Here is a 16,201-nt window from a genome sequence, read left to right as displayed (position 1 = left end):
CAAAACAGAGTTTGAGTGACTCCTGCACAGATTATGTGCATTTAGTATGTGAAAAAACTCTCCATACACTGATGTCTTCTCAGAAAACTTCCCATTCCAGAAAAAAAATCATGCCCAAAATTGTAGGTTCACCAAGCCTGTAAATTTGAGATTGGTTATGAAATAAGTTATGCTTTGCATTTTAAAGAGAACTATGGAAATGAATAATATTATGTAGATACGAGAGGCTAAAAAAAAAAAAAAAAGCCAATGAAATATGGGGTAATATTTGCCTTTCAGGATTACAGCTTGTGCCATGACCATGAATAAATATGTGGAGGAAAATGTTTCTCAGAAATCCTACACAACGATAAAATATTTCATGAAGATGCTGAGCAGTGTCAGTGAGACTTTAATCTTCATCTTCATGGGTGTGTCTACTGTTGGGAAGAACCATGAGTGGAACTGGGCCTTTGTAAGCTTCACCCTCCTCTTCTGTTTAATCTGGAGGGCACTGGGTAAGCAAGTCTCAGACTATGGGTTAGTATTATTTGCAAGTGAAATGTTTTATCTCTTGTCAAGTAGAAAATGCCTGAACTTAGACAGAGACCCATCAGTTTGTAGAATGGTTTTTGTATTAGTAACATACCCTATATCACAGGGTCAGCTTCCACCTTTCCCTAAACCTAAAATCAGTTTTGCCCTGATCCTGCTCACCTAAAGTGAGAGGCAGTCTGCTTGTTAATCACAATACATGTATTTAAGTAAACATTTATTTACAAATAAGCAAATTGTGGTAAAAAGAATTAGCAGTAATTCAGGAATTAAAAGGGCGGGGTGTGTTTGTTTGTTTGTTTGTTTGTGGGATTTTTCCTTTGTTTTTAATTTATGTTTACTAGCTTTGGGATTTTCACAGTCATTGACATAAATAGTATCAAACCAGGAAATGCTGCAATTGAAGTGTAAAGAAAAACTCCTGTAAGAAACTGATCCCTCCTGAATTTACAGTACTAGCTCTTTTCCTTTTACTGAGAGAGCTAAGTGCAGGGCAGGCTGGTAGGTCTTAAATCTGCTCCTCTCCCCAGCTTCATCTCTAATGCTTCAGTCGCTGCATGTGTAAAGGTGCGTCATGTTCTAATCCACCTCCCAAGTCTCCTTCCAGAGCAGAAACCTGGACTACTTTCCTACTGCACCTGCAACCCCACAATCAATATGCTGAATCAATATGCTGAAGAGTAGTCAAACACCCTGATTGCTACCCAGCTCTTGCCCCCGTGCTTGCTCCCTTCATGTGCCTTTATACTTTTACTCCAATCTGCCACGTCCCTGGAACCTTTTTCCAAGGTACACCAGCATGCACTGGCATCTTGTCCCCCATCCCTAATCCCGCTTCCTTCCTGTCTGAGTAAAATAGAGCAAACAGGAGTTTGCAGGGTTCAAAGCACAGATTGATGGAGGGGACAAACCAGGTTTCAAAATCACCTCGAATGCAATGAAAAAGCAATTAGGAGTCTTGGTCTATGCTGACACAGAGAATTATTGCTGGTTTAGAGGTGTAGTCTAGCAGGTAGCTGTCTTGTGGAGATCTATTAGCTGCTTCAGGTCCTAAATCCAGCTGACTTGATGTGTTTAGCTCACTAAGTATGTTCAAAATGATGTTCCTAAGGCTTTTTAATTGTGGTATTTCAAGCTGCTAAGTAATGTTTATTTTTTTTCAATAATATATATTGAAGAAGCAAATAAAAGGTTAGAAGCAAATGGAAGTGTTTTAAAACAAATATTAGCATCATGGGCTAGTTCTGAAGTTCCCTTTTTTCCCCTCCTCTCTGTATTTCTGTTTTTTCCCTCAGGTGTTTTTGTTCTGACTCAGATCATTAATGTGTTCCGGACAATACCTCTCACTTTTAAGGACCAATTTATTATCGCCTATGGAGGTCTCCGAGGAGCAATTTGTTTTTCACTTGTATTTCTGCTTCCTCCTGCTGTGTTTCCCAGGAAGAAATTGTTCATCACTGCTGTTATCGTGGTGATATTCTTTACGGTTTTCATTCAGGTAGTACCTTTCTTCTCCTGAACTACTTCTTTCTCAGACAGGTTGTAAATAAGTACCATTAATAGGTAGAAAATGAAATGTTCTAACTTACTGGAAGGAACATACCTGAAGGTACTTGCCATAGTCATAGTAGAAAAAATGCTATGCATGCCACAGGCAGGTAGCAAAAGTATGCCAGATATTAAATACTTATGCTAACATGTAAGTAGTACTAAGTATTTAAGACTAGTGAGGTTGGAGCAGAGATAAAAGATAATCTGGGCACAGCTTCAGCACTAATTCCTTTTTCTAGCATGCTTAAATTAGTGTGTTTACTCAGAAGTTCAGTGTTGGACATAGTGCACAATGAGCTAAAGACACTGAGGGCCCAGCCAGATGAACTGGAGTTGGGGTGTTAGGAAGTGATGTTGCAAACCAGCTGGACAGCCCTAAAAAAGCACCAGGTGTGTGTTAGGACATGAAGAACTTGTCTCTGATGACCACCTGGCCATGGAGGCCTTGTCAAGGGTGAGCAAGAGACTGAAACCTGCAAAATGTAGAGGAGGCCAAGCCCATCAGATAAACATATCAGACCGGTCAATATCCAGAGCAGTGAGAGAGATGTGAGTGGCTATTAATGAAATTTCAGGTCTGTGGGAAAAAATATAGAATTTCGTTACTCTGCCGTTTACATGGAAAAAGGTGCTGTGGGAAGCAAGTATCTGTGCTCCCTATGCTTGGGCAAAGGGGCAAGGTGGAGGTCAGTCAGTTGACTTTAGCTGTGAAAACTAATTTTGAAGGACAGAATCATTTAAAATACGGAGATAAATGGAGTGTGCTATGAGATGCAACATGATTTATCAAAGAAAAACCTGGTATCATTCTTTCATAACGCAATTTATTTTCTAGAGTAATCTCATTTAATTGGACTATTGTAAAATCTTTGGGGAGGGGGCTACAGAGGAGATTGCTAGTGTAACTACTCATTAAACTGAGGGTTAGATTGATATTAGGATGACTATAAGATGAATGAGGAAGGAGCTTACAGTTCCTCCTTTAAATGGAAATAGAAGCTAATTGTCCTTTGGGTCAGAAAGGATCTCTGGGGGTCTCTCGTCCAACCCTGTGCTCAAAGCAAGGCAACCCCCAAGCTGGATGATGTTCCTCAGGGCCATGTCAAGCTGAGTTCTGAATAGCTTGATGGATGGAGATACCCCAGCCTCTCTGGGCACCTGCTCGACTGTTCAACCACCCTGGCCAGATAACAGGCTGATGGGGTATTATTAAAGGAATTCCTCAAGGATAAGTTAATACTCTTGTTAACTGACCATGGCACATAGATGTAGGAGTTTTTGTTGCTGATGTTTCTTGATGATAGATTTTGAAAAGTGTTCTCAGGGTGACAGTGAGATAGAGTATCCTGTAGAAAGAACTGAGGGCCAATATGAAAGGAACAGAATTAAACTGAACAGTAATGTTCAATAATGCTCAAAAATGTTCTTGCAAGGACTTTCTTACTTGGAATTTCTCTTGTGAAATGGGAACCTTTGATTTGGAAAAAAATAGAAAGGGAAAAAAGATACAGGTGTACTAGTTGGCAATGAGGTAGATTTTAAGTCAACGATAGAGTGGGGACAGAAGAAAGGCAAATCTGATCTTAGGACACACTGAGACAGGTATTTCCATTAGAGCACAGTGGCATGTTCTGGAGTGATCAGGGGACTGGTAAGCCTGTCATGTGAAAGGAGACCAGGATGCCTTGGCCTTAGCAAGATGAAGGAGAAGAGGGACTATAATTACTGTTTATATGAGGGAGTGAACATTGTTTAAACTAAAAAGACAAATGTTGGCACAAGAACAAAGTGCTACACAGTGACCATGATGCAATTAAGAAGCAGCTTTCTAATTATCAGAACAATAAGGTTCAAGATGAGTGTTCCATTATGAGCAATGGGGCACAGAAACCTAACTACTTTTAAAATAAAGCTTGATTCATTTATGAAAAGAAATGTGACCTGGGTGTCTGGGATAGTAGGGACTGAGCTCAACACCACAGGAGATTCATTCCTCTCCCTTGTGCCAGTGTGTCTGTACAAGTAAACAAATTATCTTAATTCTTTCACAAATACTTGTTGAAAACCATTATATCATTCAGGGGATAGCCAGAACTTTTTGTTCTTTCTCTGAGAATGGTCAGGCAAGGATACATATTTACAAAAAAACATAGTTTCATGATCTTAGATATCCATAATAGTACTGTTTACATATCTTTGAATACCTATTTTGGACGTAAGTACTAGAAAAGAGGACTTTACATGTTCATTTTGAAATTACAGGGAATAATTTTTTAAATTCATGTTTTTCTAACACATAACAAAACTGAAAGAAAAAGTTTAAAATAACTATGTATGGGATAGGTGATGTATTTCTGATGGGTTCTGTTAGGTTGACCCTCTTGGAGCTCTCAGTTCTAGGGTGCCCCTTTCTTCCTCCTGTTGCATTTATGGAGTCTGAACTGACAAGGACTTCATAGCTAAGTGTAAAACCTGCTAATCAAAAGAATTAATTCACTTTTATAATTATTGTGTTCTATTTTTCTTCACAGGGAATAACAATTCGCCCACTTGTGGAGTTTCTTGATGTCAAAAGGTCAAATAAAAAGCAGCCTGCTGTCAGTGAAGAGATTTATAACAGGGTATGTTGCAACTTCAGTATCATAGGTGAAACCCTTGTATAGATGAAATTCCTAGTCATGTTCAGACAGACAAGCATTCAGCATCAGTATTATGGAGAGGGTGTACTAGATTTCTTTTTGATAGCTGTTACAAGCACAATAATTGTAAGGCTTATATTTAACTTTTGGCAATTACAGAAATTATTGTTACGTATCCTTATTTTGGAATCTCTCACTTTCTTAATTATTTAGATCTAGAAGTAAATTAACTTTCTGTAGTTTATTTCACACATGAGATACATGTTATTTTATAATTCGGCTACATCAGGAAACCTTTGGCTTTATTTAATTACATTATACTGCATTTGATTTAATCCAATTAAACAAATGCAAACTTCTCTTAAACACACTCTTAAACTTACTAAACTCTTACATCATCAGCCTTTTTATGGATATATGTTTGGTGCATGTGTGTCTCCAATTGTTGCAGATTATTAGCCATGCATCTTCTTGAACATATTTGTCCTTGCAGCATACCTGAGGCAAGTGGTTTGAAATTTCAAAAGGGAGGAATAGTAAGGGCCACATTTGGGAAAGAAGCCTACCTAGGCATCTAAAAGTCTGTCTTTTTAGAGCTAATCCTTTGGACATGTCTACCAGGGTTTTTCCCTGAGACTGAGAGACCCCTATGATGGTTCCTGAATTAAAAGCAAGCATGCTGCCTCTGGGATCAAGTGAGACCTTAGCTGAACTGGTTCCGTTTTTCCTAATTGATAATAGACTCAGGAAGAGCGTGTTGCTAATATTAGATGGACAGGATGTTTTAAGATGGTACAAATTCCTAAAATAGGATCTCAAGACCTACTGCTGGCTCTCAGTTCTGTCTGTGCATCCTGAGGGGCTGGTGCTGATGTAGGGAGCTTCTGTCCACTGAGATTCTCTTCTCCACAAAGTCATACTTGCCTCACTGTCAGGCCTGGGGAGGTTCCAGCAAGTGGTTAGGGAATTTCAAGTAAGTGAAAATATGGGAAAAAGCTTTAGTTTCAGGCAACAGCTGAGCAAGATTGACATTGAGGAAATTAGCAACTAACTTCTGTCCTTTGTGGCTGTGAGCTAAAGAGGATTCAGGGGGAGAGAAACAGATTCTGTCTTTGAGCTTGCTTTGGACTGCTTTTGGTAGGACTGAAGCATTGTCCTGAGTTGTGACTAGATGTTTCTATTTTAAAGTAAGTTGAAAACTAATAAGGTCTAAGGACAAGGCAAGTGATGTCTGTAAGTTTATGTAATGAACCAATGTTTTCCTTTAGTTCTTTGACCACGTGAAGACTGGAATTGAAGATGTGTGTGGACACTGGGGTCACAACTTTTGGAGAGATAAGTAAGAATGGCATTTGAAACTTTGTTATACAGGAGAGGCTGAAATGGCTCTGCAGCGAAAAACAAAGGCTGTTGGGCATCAAGTTTCATTTTCAGCATTTATTCTTGAAAGCATATGGTTGTTTTTAGAACATGTGGGTTTCAAAGGGAAAGTAGCAAAACAATGTCTTTTACTAAACCACAAGCAAGTAGAACAGAATCTCCAGCTGGGAAGAAAGGCAGCCCTCTGATCCCAGGGTGAAGGATGGTACCTTCTGAGGGTGCATGATTCTGACTGTTGCAGAGCATTTCTTGTATGTCTGCTGAGCCTTTTTCCCCACCCAGCTGTCCTCCTGCAAGCTGTATTTCTCAGGGCAGTTAAGTGATGGGTTAGTTTCCTATTTGATGGTAAACATACAAAAGCTGGTGGATTTCCTCTAGAAAGATCAAGGCAGCAGCTGGCATGAGACACATGAGAGATTCTAATGGCAGGCAGCTCCACAGCTCTTGATGGTATTCCTTAAGACTTAGTATCAGTTAAGAAGATTACCCCTGGCAGTACCTGAATAATTCATATTTTTACTTTATCTGCTGAACCATCATCATCATTAGGTTGAATCTAATTCCTTTTACATCCAAATTCTTTAGACCCAAAGCATGGGCACTGCTCACCACCTCTAGTCTCTGCTCCAAGAAGAATTTAAGTGTTTTATATAAAGAGAGAATAGCACCAGCAGGAATGGCTGAGGAGAGCCCTCTCCAAATGACTTGGGGGTGACAGAGTGAGGACACTTTCCTGACAGATGTGTGACATGGATACAACTTTTCTTAGCCTGGTTCTCCTCCAGTCTATGTGAGATCTTAAATGAAAAGATTGCAGAGTAAAGGAGAGTCCCACCTCTTCATGAACTTCACGCCCAAATTCAAGAATAATTTCAGAATGTCTGGAGGGCAAAATATTTTTGACAAAAAAAATCAACACCAGCTGTAATAAATATTTTTTTACTAAGCATCCAAGAGGGTGCAGTTGCTTTAGAGAAAGGAACAACTTCTAAAGTTTTACAAAAGCAGGCTAAAATTTCAAAGAAAAAGCAGTTGATGCAAATTTTGGCCTTTTATTTGTTATTACAGTAAATATTTAATGTTCTCTTTGTCTTGATGAAAACAGAGAATTAAAAATAATATTTTTTAATAACAGAATACCTAAAAGTTTAAAGTTGCTTCTAGGGAGACTGCCCATTAACATATTAACCTATTTAACCTATTAAGACTATCTATCTGAAGTAAAGTTGAAATTGACCCTTTCTTAGGTTACTCAGCATTAGGTTGTTAACATGAACAGACACATTCCCAGACAATAAAGTCCTTTAAAATTTCATTAACTGCAATATATTGGCTTTCCTTAACTATGCACAGTAGAAATTAACTTGTTGGGCTGGTTTGCCTCATGTACAGGTTTAAAAAGTTCGACAATAAATACCTGCGAAGACTTCTAATCCGTGAGAACCAGCCCAAATCCAGCATTGTTTCTTTATACAAGAAGCTAGAGATCAAGCATGCCATTGAGATGGCAGAGAGTGGAATGATAAGCAAGGTGCCATCATCGGTGTCTCTCAGGTAAGCAAGTGATGCCAGCACGGCCAAGCATCTCAGCTGGGTCACATAATTTATTTCACAGCCAGGGCTGTAGGCAGGATAATCACTTTCACTTAGGATACTTTGTGTCCTAATGTCACCAGAGCAGTAAGAGGATGTGAAACGAGAGCTTTTTGCCTGTAGCTTCAGGTGAAGTGCTGTGTTCTTCCGGCGTGTGTCATTTTACTGGGACAGCTGCTCACTGGAACATCCATCTGCCGTGTAGAGCGGAGGTAGACTTGAACACGTGCCTGCCTGCCTGCCTGCTGAGAATAGCTACAAGGGAAGCCTGAGGGGCATTTGGAATAGTACCTAAATACGGGGGACAAATTATTGTAATTTTTATCACATTTTGTGTCTTACCACAGATTCAAATGAAATCAAGATTTCATTTCTACATGTTAAATTTTCACCTATTACTTGGTTGTTTTGAAATGTTGTTTCCACCTCTAACAAAGGAAATAATTCAAATGTCATTCCTGACCATAAAATTAAAAATATTCTCTTATCTCTCCCTCTCCCCTATTTTCCTTTTTTTCATTCTTCCACAGTGACTATCATGAAGGAAAGATAAAGCCCCTTTCTCCCACTGAAATGGAAAACATGCGAGAAATATTAACAAAGAATCTCTACCAAATACGACACCGAGTAAGGATGAACTTTTGCCTACATAAATATCCCACTACTCTTGTAATATACTGATTATCTTCTTAACACATCTTTGAGCTAGTACATCTGCTCTATCATATAATAACAAATAATGCTCTTATTTACCTCTGTTGCCTTGAATCCATATCCTGTCATATGTACAGTAGCATATTCACATTCCTTTGTGTAAGTACTTACTTGATCTTATACTATTGATAAGGCTTAATGTTTTTGTCTTATTACCTCTGATGCAACCACAGTATTAAAGTAGGATCATAGATGCCAATTCAACCCAACATTGTCTACTTGTGTCAGTATATTGGTCAGTTCATGATATGGGATTAGATTTCCTATTTGCCTCCAGTTATAAAGCTGTTTGTATTAAGAGCAGAGATGATGAACTGGAAAAACAGTGAAATAAAAGCAAAAGGACATTTCACTTTGTCCTCCTGTGGCTAAGAAGTTTGAATGCCTGAGCCCTTGGAAAACATTCAAAAATTGAGCAAGCTTCAGCTTGCTGGAGGTTAAAATGACTTCCCTCTAGGGGACTCATCACGTTCAAATATGTGTCCTCTACTGACATACTGACGAAGCTACGACAGTGTGGGGGTAAACACGGTATCAAGCCAGCTTCTTCCATTTTGCTTTTTATTATAAATATCAGCAGGTTAAAAAAAAAGATCAAAACCAATAAAAAAAACCCAGGTGATTGTGAAGCAGATGAATAAAAACATTCCCGTCATAATTATTGTCCTTCTTCTTAATCATCTGCAATACGATCTTGTTCACAAGGATTTATGATGCTTATTAAAGCAAAAAGCCTGTTTTTCCCTGTTCATATAGTCCAACACATTTGACATCATGCTTTCCAGGCTGTGATCACAACTTTTCCATTTCAGACAATGTCCTACAACCGACATAGCCTGGCTGCAGATGCAAGTGAGAAGCAGGCCAAAGAAATTCTGATCCGTCGCCGGCACAGCCTTCGGGAGAGCCTGAGGAAAACAAACAGCCTGTCAAGGGAAAGACCGGTACTTGCATTTTGTGATGTTTTTTTGTGTTTTTTTTGTCTGTTTGTTTGGTTTTTTAAAATTTTAATTGTTATTGAAAGCAGCTGTTTGTAGCTAACTGTCATGCAGCAAAAACAATCTTCTGACATGCAGGAAAAAATCCTGAATTTGGAAGACAACTGCACATGTAATAGCACATTTACACCTTGAGTTGCACACATGAGCCCCTTAATTTGTATTGACACCCTCAGCAAAGCTTCAGTCATGTAGAATGTGATATGGGAATGGGATCTGCTGCCATAATTTTACCTGAGAGAAGCAGGCTCTGTACACAATGTAGGTATGATCAGTATTCTCTATCAGTGTTTTGATGAAGTGTGGATGATTAAAGGTTAAAAAATACTTTAAGATAGAAAAACTACTTACAATAAGCTCCAAAATATAGGAGAGGACTTTTGACCACATCAGTCAGAGCAAGCTCTTCACTTGAAAAATATTGTATGTTCTTTAGTCAGGCCTTCAGATTTTGACACTGGTTAGGAAAACTGCTTCCACTTACAAGGATTGCTGTGGCAAGATAATATTTGGCTCTCTGAGGCAATCCTGCAGTTGTAAACTTCCAACCATATTGGAATGGAGCACACTAATTAGGCAGGGATACTGATCTTTTGGGTTATATCAGGTATCAAGGAAATTAGCCATTCTGTGTATTTTCATGTTACAGGAATACTTAGTGACTGCTGTCTTCATTGACACAGTTGTCCTTCAGCAGTTAAGGCTGGAATAATGTCTCCAAAAGGATGATAATGTCTCATAGATGATCATTATGGTGTTAATTTATGATACTAACACCATTATGCTACTATGGTGTTAATTATGACAGTAAGACTGTTCCTGAAAGATTTTCTTTTCTTCTCAACCACAGTTACATATGTTATCTTTTTCATACAATTACATGATTTACTATGTGGAATAGTGAGGGGACTGAGCAGGACTTTTGGGGCAGGGAAAGAAAAAGGATGTCTGATAACTTTTTAAAACACACCGGCTATAATTTTAAGAATAATTATCCTTGGATAAATCTTTCACAGAGCGAAGAGGAGAAAGAGGAAAAGAATAAAAATCCAAAGAGGAAGAATCTCTAAGGGAAAATAAATTTCCTTTCAGGTTCCCTTTGGGTCTGCCACAAGTAATGGTATTAGCAGAAGAGAGCTGGTAGAATGCAAAGATTTTAAAAATCTTTGTAGCAAATGTAAGAAAGGATGTCCTTGAGAAACTTTTGAATTTAAAAAAAAGCAACTTGTCCTGGAAAGTACCTCTCATGTTCTAGAAGTATGAAGTGTGGTCTGTTCCCAGAGCCTTTAAATCTTAGTCTTGGGAAAACAAGGATATTATGCCCTGAACTGGTAAATGATCATGCTGATGCCTAACTTCCTCATCAACTTCAGTGTGACTAGTCAACTGTATAAAGTCATTTATATGTGTAAAGCGCTTGCAGGATCAGAATGCAGATTAGTTCTTGAGCTCAAGCTTCAGTCTCACCCAGATTTTTGCAGCTGACTAATAAAAAGTTTTAAACAAGTTTTAAGCTGCATGAAGTGCCATGCTTGTGGAATTTGCTTTCCTTTGGAAAGTCTGTGCAGGCAAGGTTGAGGTTAGAGACCATACATTTATTAACTCTGATCTCAGAGGGCGTATCACTAGGCTTTCATTTGATTAAACTGCTTGAGATTATTCAGTCTTTACCTTAGTTAGCATAGACTTCAGCCAGCAATCAGCACTGAGTGTGTAGTAAAAGATCACATATTACCTAATCCAAAACTACTCTCCAGCCCTTTAGCTACAGAAACCTGTTCAAGCCGCAGGCTGTGTATCTTAATATGCATTATGCAGGTACACTAGGCTGCAGTGACTTAAAATGTTTTGGTTTTCTTTTCATGCAGGCTGCAGCAAATACAAAAAGATTCCTTTCACTTCCTAAAAACACCAAACTCCCGGAGAAACTACGAGTTAGAAATAAAACATCTTCCAGAGGTAATGGAATTTTTCTGCTTTTCTCTTACTGTGCTGCAGTTGTTTTGCTTACATAGAAGGAAGGTTTTTCCATGGATGATGTAGAGAAATAAGCAAATTAGAGCATTTAAAGCAGTGTGTCCTAAAGCAAAAATGTGAACATAGAGAAATGCCCTGGACAGCAGAGCTTTGTGGGGCTTTCTCACTTCCTATCCCATACTGGCATAGTCTGCCCAGCACACCTCCTCATGTCAGCAAGCAGCTGCCTGCTGCACTTCTGCACCAGGAACACTGCCATGGCTCATTCTCCTCATCTTTATTCCATAATCCAGATATCCTTCCTGGATTATGAGCCTATTTGGTTCTTTTCTCTCTGGGGTCAGGCTAGAGGACACTGCTCTCAGAACCAAACTAGAGAGGGTAATGAGGACATTAGATCTAGTTTATTGTTCTCATGAAGAACTGAAAATGCTGTGGTTTACAACCAAATTGTTAACTTTTTCCCCCTGCCTAAACTCACAAATATTTTATATTGTAGTTCTTGAGTGCTAACAAAAAAAAAAAACAAACCAAAACAAAACAAAAAAAAACCTAAAAATCTGTTGGAGCACAAATATTTGATGTGAAAACTTTGCCCAATTCTATATATTACTTTTGATTGTTCCTGGTTTCATTACCATGCTTATATCATACTCAGGAGCATTTTCTTTCATGACAAGCTGTCATAAGGATCTTTTGCTGGGAAGAAGAAATTTGTGCAGAGTTGCTAAAATTTCCTGATCTCCACCCCCAATTTGTTTTCCACTATTCCAAATTAATTTAACAATAAATTTAACAATAAATAACTGTGTTCTTGTCTCTTAATAATGATATCTTTGCTGTCCTGAGTGTAGGATGCCTTTTATTCTGTAGTTAGTCTGCAGAGGTCACCTACTGTCACCTAGAATTAAAGAGAAAATATGCCTCCAGCTTATTCAATTGTCAAAAAATATATTATTTGACATACTTAGAAGGGAAAAAGCCTGAAAACACAGTCTGATGAAGACCTCCCTTGATATATAATTATCTGGGTGAATGGACAATTACATGGTGATATATTTTGTTGACCCCTTCCTCACCTTTCTAAAAGAAATAACATGATTACTAATCTAATTTGTTCTTATGACATTGCACAGTTGCACAGTTGTTTATTTTGATATATTTAAAACATCATATCTGATTTAATTCTAAGAACAGACCTGAGGCATTAATAAACTATTGTTAAAATTATTACCAAATGACTCAAGTGTGCAAGTTTAGATGAAGATGTTAATTCTTTTTAAAGAAATCTGCTGGGGAAAAATATATGCACATGTGCACATCCGGACAATCTCCAGCTTGGTTCACCTGGCAATGATCGTTTAAGGGCATTCCCTAAACAATTATGCCACCTTTCCCTAGAGCATATTCTACCCTGCTGTGAGTGGGAGGAAGAGTCTGCAGCACTTGCAGCCTATAAGATTTGCCCTGTTGATTCTGTTTCATGTTACATTTGCCCTTATTAAGGATGGGATATTTCCACCCATCTGTACATTGACCTTGAGAGATCCTTTGCCTGGTAAGAGTGTTAATGCTCCTTTTCCAAAGTCAAGTTTCTATAGCCCCTGTACATGTTGTGCTCTGGAAACGCCTCTCAGTTTAGATTTCATGAGATATGGGGCTGAGAAATCTAATTTTGGTATCCTGCTTGGATGTAAGCAGGGACTAAACCCTAAGTTCAGAGAGAGGCAGTTTTTTCCTGACCAAGAACTGGAAATTTCCCAGAACTGGGGAAATGTCACTTCAATCAAGGGAGCACTTGGCAATCAAGGAGCAGCTGTGTGAGGCCTTTCTAAAAATCACACTTTTGAGGGTAGGGATGTTTTTAAGTCAAATTTATCCCCTATTTTGGCAGAGTTAAGAGGCTGTTACTGGGTCTAATCAGAAAGCACTGAATATAGAAAAATATGGGGAAACTTTATTCTATGGCTGCAAGGGCTCAGTGTGCTGCTACTCAAATATTCCTGAAACAGTTATATTCTACACCTAAACTATACTTTTGTTTTCAATTAACAGTGGGTGACAGCAGTGACTCTGAGTTGGATGCTGCTACCACAGTGCTCAATCTAAGGCCCAGAGCAGGGAAAATCTTGAGAGACCAGAGACTGAGACAACAGAGGCCGCTACCTGAGTTTAGGGTGGAGTGGAAGAACGAAGTTGACGGGAACCAGGACGGACGGGGAGAGCAGCAGGACCCAAGCACCTTGCCTCAGCCATCCATTGGGTTCAGGCAGCCACTGCTGACGAGACCAAGATTTGGCACTTTGAGCAGGGAAGATTTGACTGCAGAGCATGGGTCAGCAAGACCTATGCCACCACCACGGTTAGTTAGGCAGGCATCGCAAGGGGACAGGCAGAGAAATAAGCCTGAGAACCAGCTGTACTGAACATAGCCAAAGGAGGACTATTGATAATAAACCATGGACATATTGAATTAGGATTCTAAATGATCTGATCAGACTATGGGATCCATTAAAATAACAAAACAAGCCTCAATCTGGGTCTAACCACTTCCATTTGAGTTAAGTCAACTCCATTAACTAAGTGAAAGGAATACTGCAGCAATTGCAAAATTAGAGATACAAAATATATATATATATATCTTTTACAAATAACTTATGGCAATGCTTTAATTTAATTACATTATTTCCACTTTTAAAATAGTATGGAAATGTGCCTTATCGCATCATCTCTCATGGAACCAAGTCACGAAGGTTCAATACCCAATTTTCCATTGAAGTCATTGTTGAAAGTCGAGTGATGAATAGATTCTTAAAAAATACCCCCAAACTTGTGTATAATTTCAGATTTTATTTATAATCAATAATACTTGTTTTAACCAGAGCTTCAACATGAATGCCACTGAAAATTGCACAACGCACCTATCATATAGACTTCTAAAGAAGAATAAATATATTCCTGAAGCCTAGTTTGCTCAAAGACCTCTGATGCAGAAGAAGAGGAAGAAGAGAAGAAACAAGCTGTAGGAGAATTGCAAATAAGGCTTATAAAAAGAACTTGCAACAAAGACCTGAATAGCTTGAATTTTTACTTTTTGAATTTTTGGCAATATGTTACCTTTGAAAGGTACTAAGGATCACCAAAGAAAAACTGAATTACCTTGGCTTTCACTTATGTCAGCAAGAACTGAGAGCACTTAGCAGGATACCAGAAGGCCTGAAACCAGAACACTTCAAGTGGATAAATCATGTTTTGAATCAAAATTGCTTTTTTGCACCTTAGTTGCTTGGTTGCAATGTAATGCAAACACAGCAGTAGAATAGTTGTAGAGCACTGCACGTAGACAAAGCGAGCAGTCTCCTGTTTGAGTCAGGGACCACTGAGACTCAAGAAAGCTCATGCTTGTGACCCTGGTTAATTTGTTTTACTTTTTGTTTCCTCATCTGTAAGAGGGGAAAGGTAATCTTTTCTTTGTCTGAGCTATGCACTCCAAGGAACAAAAATGTTCCATCTAATTTGTTTTTACAGAAAAGTAGCACAGTGGGGCCCTGGAATCAGCTGAAGTCACTGTGCACCTTAATAACATGGACTTCTTGATCTTAGAATCGATGGCTGCCATTTGAGGGCATATGGGAAGCATTAAAATAAATGATACGTAACTGTAGCTCTCAGGAATTTGCACTTTCTGTCCCACTTAATCTAAGTACTGAGCTTGCTTTAGCACAGATATACATTTCAATACAATGCAGAAATAATTTTCTTTCTACTTGTTACAAAATTGATTACTTTCATTGAAGAATGTACACTGTGAAATCATAACTTTTCTCTTTCATTAGCACATTTCTAAATCTGTGGGCAATAAGATTAATTTTTTTATTTAAGCTTGTTTTGAAAGAACTATTAAAAATCAGAGTTTCCTTTAAAACCACAAAGTAGATTTCTTTCAAATGTTCATGGGTGGGGGTTGATAAATGGGGATGGTAAGACTTTCCTTCTAACAGCATTTCCAAAATACTTATTTCATGTATGTATTTGAAATATCAAACCTTCCCAAACTCTTTCCTTAGGTCCTTTAGTCTTTTCCCTCTGTTCAAGCTATGGAAAATTCTGCTGTGTGGCAAATGCAAAGTCTAAGCTGCAGAGGAATGGCTCTGTGAACCCTAAAATCCTCAGTCAAGTGTTCATGGCTATTCTCAACAAATGATTATTGTGAAATCAATACTTAGCTGTCCTCTAATGGTCATCGCCTGCTTGGAAATAAACTTGGGTTCAAGCAAAGCCAGAAAGTTTTAAAAACAAATTTAAATTTGTCTTTCAACAGGAAAGTACTTAAATCTGTAAAATTGTCAGGGAATGCTATGTCACTGCATTATTTGGATCATGTTTGAATAAGAAAAAAGCCTTGAGTTTTGATTTCAGTTTTGACACAACATCCTTCTTACAGATCAGAATGTATAAATTAGCTGTTTTATATCAGGCCAATCTGAAAACTGACCAAATCAATAAATGTGAAACGTTGCACATCAACATTTAGTTTACTCTCCGTGGAGTTTTCTTGTTTGTGTGCTGGTAATGACCAAGCACTTGGCTTCTATCTGGGGAGAGCTGCCTTTCATTTTGTTTTTCCAAACAGTTGTTATTTTTTATGGCACAATTTTAAATAATGAATGCAGGTTTCAGGAACCTTACTGTTATGCTGGTTGCCCATTAATGCAGGGCACGCTCACATTATTTGTGCTTGAAGTGGTGCCCCATACTACAAGCACATCAAATTGAACGTCATTTTTATGAAATACAGTCTTAAGCTCTTAGTGC

The 16,201-nt window shown here is 38.4% G+C and overlaps 1 protein-coding gene across 1 annotated transcript in view; it reads left to right on the top strand.

Moving 5' to 3' along the window:
* SLC9A2 (solute carrier family 9 member A2) overlaps positions 1 to 15,941 on the top strand; it is a 33,966-nt gene extending 18,025 nt beyond the window's left edge. Inside the window, exons 4-12 of the mRNA XM_053936391.1 lie at positions 280 to 497; positions 1,830 to 2,032; positions 4,617 to 4,706; positions 5,993 to 6,063; positions 7,497 to 7,658; positions 8,228 to 8,324; positions 9,224 to 9,355; positions 11,278 to 11,368; positions 13,442 to 15,941. Of these exons, the coding sequence (XP_053792366.1) occupies positions 280 to 497; positions 1,830 to 2,032; positions 4,617 to 4,706; positions 5,993 to 6,063; positions 7,497 to 7,658; positions 8,228 to 8,324; positions 9,224 to 9,355; positions 11,278 to 11,368; positions 13,442 to 13,812 (1,435 nt within the window). The 3' untranslated portion in view covers positions 13,813 to 15,941. The remainder of the gene's footprint in view (positions 1 to 279; positions 498 to 1,829; positions 2,033 to 4,616; positions 4,707 to 5,992; positions 6,064 to 7,496; positions 7,659 to 8,227; positions 8,325 to 9,223; positions 9,356 to 11,277; positions 11,369 to 13,441) is intronic.
* The last annotated feature ends 260 nt before the right edge of the window (positions 15,942 to 16,201 follow it).

The sequence above is a fragment of the Vidua chalybeata genome, chromosome 2, assembly GCF_026979565.1.
Source record: "Vidua chalybeata isolate OUT-0048 chromosome 2, bVidCha1 merged haplotype, whole genome shotgun sequence".
In the NCBI taxonomy this organism is placed as follows: domain Eukaryota; kingdom Metazoa; phylum Chordata; class Aves; order Passeriformes; family Viduidae; genus Vidua; species Vidua chalybeata.
Note: the sequence above shows the minus strand (reverse complement) of the source record. Positions and strands in the feature narration are given on the sequence as shown.